Consider the following 13,127-nt stretch of genomic DNA (forward strand, 5'->3'; position numbering starts at 1 on the left):
CTCCCTCTCCTAGTGCTCTCAAAAGCTTCCCCCCAACTAGTGCTCCCTCCAAATCTTAACATTTTCCAACTTTAAAAGGACCTTGTTGGCAGATGCTGGGGGTCGGAGACTGCACAATACAACTTAGATGGGCAGAGCTGTGCAATGCAGGACATCCATCATCCCTGGTTCCCGCCTTTTAATTACTGATAGTGTTCAGCTCCCGTCACAGTTGTGGCATCATTGTTAAAGCTAGGTTTTTTTCAATCCAAGGAAGATTAAGAGGCATGAAGTAGAAAGATCTTAGTACTACATTCCATCTAGAATTAAAACGTTGAAGTTAAAATAAAAATCTATTACATAGGTGTGTCACTTCTATTCCCACTTAACTTCTGAATAACCAATTGTGGTTGAATAAGACAACTTGCCTGGCAGGTGATGGTTTCTTCTGTGGTTTTCCCTCACTGGGACAGGGCTCACTTCAGGACCCGGAAGCCACACCAGCCAGGGGCTGCCCCTCTGTACCACATGGGTCCACGAGGCTCCGCCATCCCATCAGCTAGCCCCATGTGCCAAAGGGGAGGACTGCTGGGCTCTAAAAAGGTACTTCAAGGTCAGGTTTAACCTGCATTCCAGTATCCCCACTGGTGGGGAATGGCACAGGGGAGCCCACTGAAGCCTGACTGGACCAAGGAAGTCACAGGGACACACACAGTCACCACCATATCAAATTTATTATTCCAATGGCACTAATACAGCTGGAGGTGCTCACGGTGACACCGCACAAAGTTTCCTGCCTTCTAGCTTCTGTCCAAAAAGAAAGGTCTACCCGCTCGTTCCTTCCCCCTTTCTGGGGGGAAATCCACTACGGGCCATTTACCCAAATAAACCTCTTAATGCGTTTTTTTTTTTTTTGACATTTGAGTTTCTGAAATGGAAAAAAAATGTTGAGTGTCCCATCCCGCCTCCCCCACCCCCACCGGCCAAATAAGTCCCTGCTGCTAGGGCGTTTGTTGCCTCTGAAATTTTGAAATAAATATTGAAAGAAACGGCATCAAGTGTTCACGTTGAGTGATGGCACTAAGTGGGCCCCAGAACCTGTCAGGTGGAGCGTCACTGGACAGTCTCGAGGTGTCATGGAGAATGCGAGGGCTTGTTGCTGTGGTCGATCGTCAGCCGGGTGCAGGGGCTGTGCTGAGTCCCACCTGGGGTGGTGGGCTGCAGGGGAGGGCTGCCTACAATTTGTCCAGGAAGTTGTCCAGGGCAGGGATGCCTTCCTTCAAGCCTTTACGCTTGCGTGTTTCAGCCACCACCTGGCTGGGGCGGCTGGTGTTGTCGAAGGGATCCCCGGGCAGGATCTGCCAGTGGTCAAATACGCACTGGGGGAAGGCCTGGCCACCGGTGTTCGACCTCAGGTCAGCAGTGAAGCCTGTGGGGAGGGACAGGGCTTACTAGCAGGCTCAAGAGACTTTGCTCCCACTACCTCCATGGCAAAACCCTGGAGGCGGCGGCAGGGGACAACACAGGCACATTGATCACAGAGCCTAATCAACCCAAACCGGATCAGACATTAAACCTAACCCTGGGATCTCACCCAAGCCTTGCTCAGAGAACACTAATTTGTAAGGGAGGCAGTGTTGGCCATTCCCGGGCATCCCTCTGCTCATACACAGATGAGCCTAAGCTACAGCCCAACTGCTCTGCTGCCCTTGAACATAACATTTCACCAAGTTATACATCCCAAGGTGGTCTTCTGCAAATTCACCATTTCAGAGGATCTGCTTGTTGAGTGGGCCACACTCTCCTCTGAACTGCTGTTCCAATGGCCCAAATGGGTGGGGGCTAGGGCAGCACTTTACAGATTCCACCAATGATTCAAATATCAGACCCACTCTAGGATGTGCCAAAGGCAAAACCCAGACATACCCTAGACCAGGTTTGCCCGGGAGCCATCTAGCCACAATCAAGTGGGCATCTGAGGAATGATGCATTGATATTGAGACTCACCAAAGGACTCATTCACAGGCAGGTAGGCCTTCACAACAAACATGGGAGTGCCGGCCACCTGGGACTCCTCAAAGACGTGACCTCGCTTCCTATTCAGGACACCATAGATGCCACCAACCACTTGTTCTGGACACTGTCAAGAAAAAATGGCCATTATAAGCAATTGTTGGGCAAAAAAGAGCCTGTTAGAATTAAGAGAACCAGGCCTCCCCACCTGAATCTCCACAAGGTAGATAGGCTCCATAAGCCGGGGCTGGGCAGTCAGCACACTGGCGTAGAGGCAGCGCCGGGCAGTGGGGATAATCTGGCCACCCCCGCGGTGGATGGCGTCTGCGTGCAGGGTCACATCGTGGACATCGAAGCGAACACCACGCATGTTTTCCTCACACAGAGCACCCTGCAGAAGGAGCAGAGACTGTCATCACTGCAGCCCTTCCCTCCAGAATGGATCACATAGCTTCTACAATGCCTCCAGGTCTCCACCCAGACAGACCTGTTGGGTCCTGCCCCACCAACCCCACCTCCCTAGCATTCCCTTCCCAGAAGGCAGGACAATAGCCCCCACATCGCCCGCAGTAAACTAAGGACACAGCCCAATATCCCAACAGCTGTGAGCATCCCTGGCCTGAGAACCATAGTTGACTGATCAACTGTCAGCTAGACACCCAAGCGACCCACTCACCTCTTTGGTGGCCCACTGGAAGCCAGCTACCACACTATCCTTGATCTCGTTGAGGTACTGCACACCCTTAGTGATATCAGTGAGGACGTTGGGGCCAGTGCCGTCAGGCCCGAAGCACCAGATCTTGCGGGCCTCAGCCACATCCCACTCATACTTTTCGGCCAGATAGCGGGCCCGCTGCTTGAGCTCCTGGCGGGCGGACACCTCACCCTTGTCAATGTCCTCAGCCAGGCCGTCAGGGAAGGGCCGTGCCTTCATGTACAGCCGGTTGTGCTTGTTGGGGGACTTGGACAAGCAGAGCACATTCGACTCCTCACTGACGGTCTCACGATAGGAGACAACAGGGTCAGATTTCTGCAAAAAGAGTGTTAATGTCAGGCCAGCCTCCAGGAAGCAGTGACCACTCAAGATTTACAGTATCTTCCTGATTCGATTCATGAATATAACATATACATGGATGGAGCTTGGTGCCTTGCAAAAGCAAATGAAATCCAAACCACCCTGAGGCTTGCTACAAAAACCTAAATGATCTGTAAATCTTAGAAGTTTCCAAGCTTTTAGTGTATGGAAAACAACACACCCCAGGATGCCTGGGTGGCTCAGTGCTTGAGCAACTGCCTTCAGCCCCCATCAGGCTCCCTGCATGGAGCCTGCTTCTCTGCCTAGGTCTCAGCCTCTCTCATGAATAAGTATCTTAATAATAAAAAAAAAAAAAAAAAAAGGCAGGCCCCTCACACTGCAACCTCAACCATTCTGAACACGTATGCAAACTGTTTCCTAATAATAGCATGTTTTTCTGACAAACACATTAAGGAAACAGAAGACCCTGGACTATGCAGTCTACTTGTCCTGCTCTGTACTGGGAAACGCTGGCCTCCAGCCATCTGAGCCCAGAGCCAGGCCTCACCTTGATGGGAATGCACGCATGGTCCTCCTCCAGGTCCTTCAGACAGATCTCCAGGTGCAGCTCCCCAGCCCCCGCGATGATGTGCTCCCCTGACTCCTCAATGATGCACTGCAATGAGCCAGGAGTTAGGCTCTGGGCATGGACCCCAAGACACTCAGAGACCCCAATAAATTCTAGGAACAGGTAGGTATAAAGCTCCAGGTTTCCCTCCAGATAGAGAAGGTAGACCCACCAGATTGGGTTTTTGGGCAACTCAGGGCTCGTAAAAGGCAGCAGGAGCTGTGTTTTTGCTATTCTCGTTAACCTCACAATCTGCTCTACAGCCAAACCATAAAAATAGAACTGGTAAACAATTAACTAGATTTCTCAGAAAAAAACCACCACCTTGTCACACAGCAGCTCTGCCAGGGAAAGTGTATGCTCAGCACACACCAGACTTTCCAAGATTCGAATATCCGTAAATCTGTGACAAACCCTATGTAAGCCACAAATTAACCACTTGCACACGCGGTGTTCCCATCTGCCAGGGCACCCACCTACCTGCACCATGGGGTCTGACTTGGCCAGCCGTTTCAGACCCTCCACTAGCTTGGGAAGGTCAGCTGGATTCTTGGCCTCCACAGCAACCCGGACAACGGGGCTCACGCTGAACTTCATCACCCTCATGTTGTGGGCATGCTCAAAGGTGGTGATGGTGCCAGTCTTCACCAGGAACTGGTCCACTCCCACTAGACCCACAATGTTCCCACAAGGCACATCTTCAATAGGCTCAACGTAACGGCCCATCATCAGGATTGTTCTAGGGAAGACCAAAAAAACCCTCCAGATCCCGAAATGACCCCAAAACACCCCTTCTTCTAAAGCCTGTGGCCATCCCATCCACCTGAAATGCTGGTGTGAACCCAACTCCCAGAGCCTCAGGCCCTAGCCCTAGTTTCACCTTATCAGCCCAGTTCCTGTGACAATGAGTCCCAGCTCTCTTACCCCAAAGCAGAAGCCACCTGCTCCTCCCCGACTCCCCTATGTAGAGCTCCACACCCAACCTAGCACTGATAGGAGTGTCACGGGAACCTGAGAACCAATGAAAGTCAGGGCTGCAAGAAGCTGGAGAGATGAAGTTCAGTCTTCCCACTACCCACACCAGGAGCCAGGGAATGGTGACTACCACTAGCCTCTCGAGATGGCTCTGCAGATACGAGCCACCACCCTGACCTTAGGGCCAGCTGTCCAAGTCAGAACTAGCGCAGTGTGCCTCACCCAGACAAATCACTCCCTCCCTCAGCTTCAAGGGTCCTCCACCCTTCTCTGGACATTATGTCTTCTCACCCTCCCTGTGGGAAGAGATAATCTTGGATATGGACCAGCCTGGGACGTACCCAGGAGCTGCTGAGCACCTCACCTCTGGATAGGCTTCAGGTACAGGTCCTCCTTCTTCCCAGGGGTGTAGTTGGGCCCCATGATCCTGACTTTCAGGCCAGTGGACACCAGCCCCGAGAATACACGACCAAAGGCGTAGAACCGACCTTTGTCGGAGGTTGGCACCATTTTAGAAATGTACATCATGAGAGGGCCTTTGGGGTCACAGCTTTTAATGCCTGTAAAGAGGAATTCCCAAAACAAAACATGTGATTCCCTTAGAGCTCACCCTCCTGGACTTGCCAATGAGCATCACCACCTGACCACAGCCACAAAAATACTTATGCCTCTGCCCAGCAATCTAACCCCAGGATGCAGGTGAACCTCACATACCCATGGCTGCCTCGTCGTCTGGGGGGCCCTCATACAAGAGCTCACAGCGGTATTTCTGGGCTGTCACAGGGGAAGGCAGATGGATGGTGATCATCTGCAGCAAAGCGTCCCCAGCAGGTAGCCAGCGGCGCATCACAGCCTACAGGAGAAGGGGAGGTCAAGCAAGGCCCAAAGGTCTCAGAATGCCATGCCCAAGGCCCTGGTGAGAGGCACTTCGATTCTGAGCTGCCCCTCCTGGAGAGGTGCCAACACAGATCCCCTCCCTGACCACCCTGCTGGTGATGGGGACATGACTGGTGAAGATATGACAAAGAGCTCCAGTCACACAGTCCAAAGCTGGTAGGCCCACCAAGAGGTCCATCCGCATTCACCTTCAGAAGTGGTTTGCCTTCCTTATCTTTGTCTTCACTGTCCAGCTTGATGTCCAGCTTTTCAATCAGCTTTGCGGTCTCCTCTTTCTTGAAATTCATGATCGCGTCAAACACCTGACAAGTCATAAAAACAGGGAGATGGATTCAGGAACGTTACTGGAAGCCTGCAGCTGCTTCCTACCAGGCAAACCTCACCCTCCTCCAACACCCACCTGTCAACCCAGCTCTGCCCAGCCAGTTAGGTCAGGTAACAGATCCTCCGGGAGCCACCAGGCCCAAGGACAGCCCAGGGGACGCACATCCATGAAGCACACTCAGCAGCTCACCTTGAAAATAGGGTCCAAGATGAGCTGGCAAAACGTCCGCGGTAGCTTCTTGCCGTCGGGGCTGGTGGCTGACTTGCTGAATTTGCCGTTGGCTGGATCAAAATACCTAGCAGAGGAGTACAGGAGTATTTCACCAACTCGATGATAGATGGGTCGGGGAAACAGGAGACCCAAGTGGGTGAGGAAACCAAGCTGGGCAGAAGGACCCTACAGACGTTTGGTGGCCCTTAGTCATGTTCTCACCACTGCAGGAGGGTCCCTGCCCCGGCACACAGGTGCTAGAGTGCCCTGCACCTCCCCCAGTACTCACCGGTCACCCCACAGCTTCTTCATCATGTCCTCCACTTTCTTGGCCCGCTCAGCAGGCCCCAGCTGGCCCTCACCCTTGGCAGCAAATTTGGCCACATACATCTCTGCAAACTGCTTCAAGGTAAAGGCCCAACCGTGGAGTCCAGACCCAAAGCCAACGGTCCCAAGTACAGGGTCGATCTGTGAGGGTCAGAGAACACTATGAGTGGAAGTAAACAGCTGTACAGAAAGCACAAGAGTCCCTGGGCACCATGAGCCTCAGACGTCAGTTTTCTTCAACAGCCATCAGGTCAAAGTGAAGAAATTTTAGTCATCACTTACACGGCCCAACTCTACTCCAACCCCTCTGGAGGAGCAAGGAGAAGGTGTGCATAAACTTGGTGAGCACTGACAGCAAGCAGAAACCACTACCCCACAGATTCCCCCCCCACCCCAAGTGCCAGATGAAATGGCTACAAAAATGGTCCAGGCCCCTTGTCACTCTACAGGTCCTGGCAAACCTACTTTCAGAAGGGCTATCAATAGTCCCCAACATCAGCACCCTCTCAACCAGAGCCCTTCCAGTGCAGTAAGGACTGTGGCTCCCCACCTTGGGAGACGTGCGACCCATCAGCAAGCTGGTGGAGGGACCCTCACCTTCAATAGGCAGTTAAACTACTTACCATGATGTTGCCCATGGGACCGCTCTCGCCCTCCCCGTATGTAGAAATGATGACGTTGACGTTCTCCACAATGCGCTGGAAGGTCTGGTAGAGCTCCTCAGGCTCCAGCTGCAGCTCCAGCAGAGCCCGGTCCATCTTGTTCATCATCAGCACTGGCTTGATGCGCTCCGCAATGGCCTGCCGCAGCACCGTCTCTGTCTGCACGCACACACCTGGGGATGGGCATCTCCATCAGCCAGAGGAGGGGGGAATAGCCCCCGGGTCCCAGCGACACTGAGGGGGGTACTTATTGCTTACCAGACACACAGTCCACTACCACCAAGGCACCGTCGGTGACACGGAGGGCGGCAGTCACCTCTGAGGAGAAGTCCACGTGCCCCGGGGAGTCGATGAGGTTGATTAGAAAGCCAGAGCCATCCTTACTCTGCTTGATAAAGTTCAAGTCGTTTTCGGAGAGCTCATAGAAGAGTGAGATAGCCCTGAGAAGATTGGTGCAAGTTGGATCGATGGAAGCCACGTTTCATTGCCCTCCCAGTGACCCCTGGAGTCAAGCCCAGGTTCCTGTCCAGGGTCAATACGGCTTTCTTAAGTATCAGGGACATTGTAAACGGTTAAAAAACCAGACCCCACACTAGAAAAACACCACAACCTGTTTCCTTTCCTTGCTAATTACTTCTTCCTGCAGACATCAGACTTCAGATTTCCCACAAAGAAACCATTCCACCCAAGCAGCTTTGCCCTCAGACAGGGAGGTCCACCTCCCTCCTAGTACCAGCTACCAAAAGCAGCCTCTGGGAGCCCACCCGTGCAGCCCCTTCATTCAGGTTACTCCCAGGCTCAACACACTTGCTTCCAAATATTGACCCCGTGACCAAACAATACCTAAAAACCCTAAACTACCTCTTTCCTTCCAATGTCACCTAAAATAAATCTTAAATGACCTACTAGAACCTCACAAACAATTAAAGATAATTGGCAGCTACAGGCACTACTTTGAATACCCTTGCTCAAAACGGGGAGCCAAAAAACTGTCGCTGCACAGGGTAAGATTTTTGGCAGTGTCCTTATGCCAGTGGCACTACCCCCAGACTTCTCCAGGCAGTGCCCAGAGCCCTGAAATGAAGCTGCCGGGTTAACCCTCTTTCCAAGGCTCCCCTGCCACCCCCATCCCAAGCATCACTGGCGCCTCTCCAACTGGCTGCACTTTTTCATCACTCCACTGCGCCTGTCTGCCTCACAGTTCAGAATCCCAACCCCCAGCTGCTCCAATCATCTCCCCAGCAGCCCCAGGAACACGGTAGCACCTGCCCTCTGGCTTCTCCACCCAAGACCTGGGTGAGGACCTCCCTCCCGTCCTCCGTAGGATATCAGAGCCTGCTCACGTGGACTTGATGGTGATGCAGCGCTCCTGCTCGTCCTTCCGGGTGTCAGTGAAGCGGGTCTCCCCAGCGCGGGCGGAGGCAATGATACCGGCCTTACACACCAGCGAGTCCGTCAACGTGGACTTGCCGTGGTCCACGTGGGCAATGACGGACATGTTTCGGATGTTGGCCTTCTTGTCCATGATGGCCCGGATCTGGTCTACCGTGAAGTTCACCTGGGCGGGGAGGGGAGGGGAGGAGGGGAGGCTCAGGCCGGCCCGGGCGGCCTTGGGACTTCACAATCGATGGGCTGCCAGGCCCCTGCCAGGAGTGCACACTGCAGCTGGGCTGGCCCCAAACCACCACCTGAACTCCATCTGTTTGCTGACACCCCTTGGAAATGCCACTTGCCCCGTGTCGGGGGGAGGGGCAACGGCGCCTGTCACGGACACACCGCAACTCGGACGGGGACGGGGACCGGTACGAAGTCTCCGGCCCCGAGGCCGTGACTTCCCCAGGGCACACACAGGTCAGAGGCAGCCCGGCCGCTGCAGGGTGCAGGAGGGAGGAGGCTCCCCGCAAGCCCCATCCCCGCTGCATTCTCCCCGGCCTCTCCCAACCGGAGATCCAAGGTCATCCCTCCAGCTGGGGGTCACACGGGGCCAGCGTCCCCCGGAGGAACGGCTGGGCGGGGAGCTCGCCCTGCCCCCCCCGGACGCCAGCCTCCATTTGCAGGCCGGCTGTCAGCTGTTCTGAGCCGGGACACGGACGCGCCGGGGGCACAGGCAGGCGGGCGAGGGAGGCCCCCGCGCTGGGCGGGGGGAGGGGCTCCCCCACCCGCGGACCCCCCAGCTCACGACCCGGGTTACAGAAGGCGGCTCCCCCTCGCCGCGCTCCCCACACGGCGCCCGCCATTACAGCGTCTGCCACATCATCATCACCACCCCCCCCCGGCCCCGCCTCGGCCCCAGCTCCAGCCCGGCCCGGGCTCCACGCGAGGCGGTGGCGCCCCCGGAAGCGGGGAAGGGGCTCGGCGAACGGCGCGTCGCGCAGACATGGCGGCGGCCGCTTCCTCAGCCCCGGCCCCGCCGGCGCCGCCATGTCTCCTCCACGTCCGGGCGGCCCCAGCGCTCCAAGGCCGAGAGCGCCGGCCCCGCGGAGGCCCCGCCGCCCTCCCAGGCCGCCCGGCCCGCCGGCGTCGCTCACCATGGTGGCGGATGGCGGTGGATTCTCCCAGGTAGATCCGAGCGAGGCGAGTCGCGCCGAGGATGGCGGCGACGACGGCGGAAGAGAACGTTGACGTCAACACCCGACCTTTTATAGGCAGAAGCCGGTTGGGCGGGTCATCTGACCGCGCTGCGGGGGCGGGGCGAGAAGCAACGCCCTGCGCAGGCGCAAGGACGCGCTCCTCCGGTTAACCCTTCAGGCGCTGCGTGGCTGCGGGAGCTCCCGGGGGCGGTGGTCTCCCGGGACCTGGGGGCACGCCTCCAGAATGCGAGGCTCAGGTGCAGGAAGCGAAAGGCGCCGTTTTAGCTGAGAATGTTAATCGTTGCAGCTCTATCAGCTTCCAAAATGCCATGCACTTCTGTTAAGAGCACTTGACAATGGGAAAAGGGTCTGTGGATGGTACCGCAGCCAGTTTTCTGGTTTTGCTGTTATGTAATGAAACCACTGAGGGACAGTGGAGCAAGGATACTCGACACCTCTCTGTACTATTTTTGCAACTACCTGCCCATAATTATTTCAAATATGAAAACCTTTTTTGAAAGCAGATGTTAATCACACGCTTATCCCACAAAGATAGATTGGTTATCTACCAAGAACTGCGATAGGTGTAGTCGCTATAGCAATAAACAAAACACCTTACCAGCTCCACCACTTTACCTGTTCTTACACTAGGTATTTGGGTTTTTCTGAGCCTCAGTTTCTTCGTCTGTAAAATGGGGTAATCGGTGCTACTTCACTGGGGGAAGGAAAGAGTAAACACATGCAAAGGGATTAGCTCTGGTGCCTGACACAGCACCCAAAGCACGTCAGCTCTCTTAATTAGCTATCATTGCTATTAATACAACATTTATTTCAGGGACATGGTTTGCTATGTCTCAGGCACAGGGCTCAGCGCTTTCCAGGTGCCATCTCATTTTCTATTTCATTTCCTCTCCAGCCGGAGGTTCACAAGTCTATTTTGCATTTGTGTCCTAATGTGACCCTAACAAACTATTGTATTCAGGTCTTTGGCTCGAGAGAACAAATTGGCATTCCATTCCATATCTCTATTCTTTATAAAGAGCCAACCTCAATGCTTGGTACGTAATACATGCTTAGGAAATATTTTTTGCATCATCAGTGAACAGTATTCTTACTAGCACAAACCCCCTAAGGTACATCTTCCCCTACACTCATGCTGTCAAAATGAGAGGGACTGCATGGCTTTTCCCCAGCTGGGAAGAGGGAAGATGTGCATCCGCAAAAGGCAATGCTAGTTGGAATCTGAGCTCAGCCTGTGCATCCCTCCTTCCACAAATGCTTTGCATGTTTTGCTTTGTAAAGCACTGTCCAGCCCTGATTGCATTTACACTGAGGGTTGATTCAGGGGCTTTTTTTTTTTTTTTAAGATTTTATTTATTTATTCTTGAGAGATACGCAGAGACACAGGCAGAGAGAGAAGCAGCCTCCATACAGGGAACCTGACATGAGACTCGATCTCAGGGCTCCAGGGTCACGCCCTGGGCCGAAGGCAGCACTAAACCGCTGAGCCACCAGGGCTCCCCAATTCAGGGGCTTTAAATACCTACATCTGTGTTCACGACACATTTGATGCTAATTTTTACCAGGCAAATGTATGTGCCATTGAAGGACACGTTTTCAGCAGATGGGTATCCAGTTTCCCATTCTTAATGCATTTTAATTTTTTTTTTTTTAAAAGATTTTGTTCATTCATGAGAGACACAGAGAGGGAGGAGCAAGCTCCATGCAGGGAGCCCGACGTGGGACTTGATCCCGGGACTATGGGATCAAGCCCTTAGCCGAAGGCAAATGCTCAACTGCTGAGCCACCTAGGCATTCCCAATACATTTTAATCTTTAAATGTATCGAGCACCCACTATGTACTGGGCTCTGTGTCAAGCACTTCTCAGCACTTCCTTGCAAACTGCAGCATTTCATTGATGAAAAGCAAAGGTTTTCATTATAAGGGGGAGCCAATGTGCTCTCAAGTGAATAGAATGTTTATTACGAAAACTCCATTTAGTGTAAATTGAATAAGCAGGGTTGAATTTAAGAAGAATAGTGAGATTTAAGCCTTTCCCTCCACTGCTACCCTGGGGGTGGGGGGCGGTGGCACGGGTTCTGTCCCACAGCTACAGAGATGGGACCAGGTATTGGCAGGACACCTGTCCCCATCGCTATCCCCAGACCCATGTTTAGCGGAAGTCTGGGGAAGGATTTGGGTCTCAGCAGAGAGCAAAAGCCACAGCCAGGTTCAAGGTCTGCAGTCATAAATACAGGCCTAGGTTAAGGGCGGAGAAGAACCCTGAGAAAAAAAGTCACCTCTGCAGGGAGGCTCAGCTGCGCATGCTCCAGCCCAGACGCTGGGAGGTCCAGGAGGCGACGGCAGCGGCCCCTGCTGACCTGCAGCTGCCATTGCAGGCCCCTCGGATCTGCCTTTTTTTTTTTTTTAACGTGAAAATGAGTTTATTTCAGTAACAATGCAGTGATTACTCATCATTCAGTATTTCCTAAAGACTGTCAGAAATCCAGAAGTCTTCCAACACAGAGCCCAATCCACTAAGTGCTGCTTACTATTTCAGGCCACGGATCTGCCTTTTGATGCGCATTGAGCGCTTATAGGATGTTAGCCACCGCCCTCCCAATCAATGAATTAATTCACTTAATCCTCCTCACCCCGGGCTTTGGCTAAACTCCTTCGTGCTGGAGAAAACGGAGACTCCGAGAAGTTAAGTGATTTGATCAAAGTCTCACAGCTGATTAGAGCAGAACCAAGTGACTCAGAAAGACATGGTTTAGTACACACATAATGGAAGGTTCTTGAACCTTAGGAAGGACAAACATTCCTGCACCTGCCACAATGTGGACGGACCCGGAGGACACCGGGCTCGGTGACAGGACCTAGACCTAGAAGGACACCACCTGCAGGACCCCACTCCCAGGAGGTCCCCAGAGGAGGCCCGTCCACAGAGACAGAGAGGAGGTGGTGGGAGCCAGCGGGAGGGCAGGGGGCAGGGGTCAGTGCTTCCTGGGGATGGGGTCTACGTGTGGGGAGATGGAAGGTTCTAGAGATGGATAGTGCGGGTGGGTGCACAAGAGTGAATACTTAGCACAATAATAAACTGTATACTTTTTTAAAATTTTTTTATTATTATTATTTATGATAGTCACACATAGAGAGAGAGAGGCAGAGACACAGGCAGAGGGAGAAGCAGGCTCCATGCACCGGGAGCCCGACATGGGATTCGATCCCGGGTCTCCAGGATCGCGCCCTGGGCCAAAGGCAGGCGCTAAACCGCTGCGCCACCCAGGGATCCCAACTGTATACTTTAAAGTGGTTAAAATTGGGGTGCGTGGGTGGCTCCTAGTTGGTTAAGCGTCTGTCTTTGTTTTTTTTTTAATTTTTTTTTAATTTTTATTTATTTATGATAGTCACAGAGAGATAGAGAGAGAGGCAGAGACACAGGCAGAGGGAGAAGCAGGCTCCATGCACCGGGAGCCCGACGTGGGACTCGATCCCAGGTCTCCAGGATCACGCCCTGGGCCA

At 53.5% G+C, this 13,127-nt stretch overlaps 1 protein-coding gene and 1 non-coding gene across 2 annotated transcripts; both read right to left on the reverse strand.

Moving 5' to 3' along the window:
* Positions 1-694: 694 nt before the first annotated feature.
* On the reverse strand, positions 695-9,699 carry EEF2 (eukaryotic translation elongation factor 2). The gene is made up of 15 exons (XM_041762899.1): positions 9,560-9,699; positions 8,375-8,589; positions 7,290-7,471; positions 6,993-7,204; positions 6,332-6,510; positions 6,022-6,127; positions 5,696-5,809; positions 5,325-5,463; positions 4,975-5,170; positions 4,116-4,374; positions 3,576-3,683; positions 2,669-3,022; positions 2,201-2,383; positions 1,987-2,119; positions 695-1,408 (listed from the first exon to the last, which is right to left on the reverse strand). Exons 1-15 carry the CDS (start codon positions 9,560-9,562, stop codon positions 1,215-1,217), a joined length of 2,577 nt encoding a protein of 858 aa, XP_041618833.1. The 5' UTR covers positions 9,563-9,699; the 3' UTR covers positions 695-1,214.
* LOC121496379 lies at positions 6,587-6,651 on the reverse strand. The gene has a single exon (XR_005989200.1). It is a non-coding gene; the product is annotated as a small nucleolar RNA SNORD37 (small nucleolar RNA).
* Positions 9,700-13,127: the final 3,428 nt, after the last annotated feature.

The sequence above is a fragment of the Vulpes lagopus genome, chromosome 7 (genome assembly GCF_018345385.1).
Source record: "Vulpes lagopus strain Blue_001 chromosome 7, ASM1834538v1, whole genome shotgun sequence".
Taxonomy (NCBI): domain Eukaryota; kingdom Metazoa; phylum Chordata; class Mammalia; order Carnivora; family Canidae; genus Vulpes; species Vulpes lagopus.

What these genes read in the sequence shown, in the direction of transcription:
- EEF2 (XM_041762899.1), bottom strand. An exon ending in GGTAGTGGACTGTGTGTCTG is followed by an intron (nt 7,205 to 7,289) that starts GTAAGCAATAAG and finishes GCCCATCCCCAG; the next exon opens with GTGTGTGCGTGCAGACAGAG. An exon ending in AGTCAGACCCCATGGTGCAG is followed by an intron (nt 3,684 to 4,115) that starts GTAGGTGGGTGC and finishes GGCTCATTGCAG; the next exon opens with TGCATCATTGAGGAGTCAGG.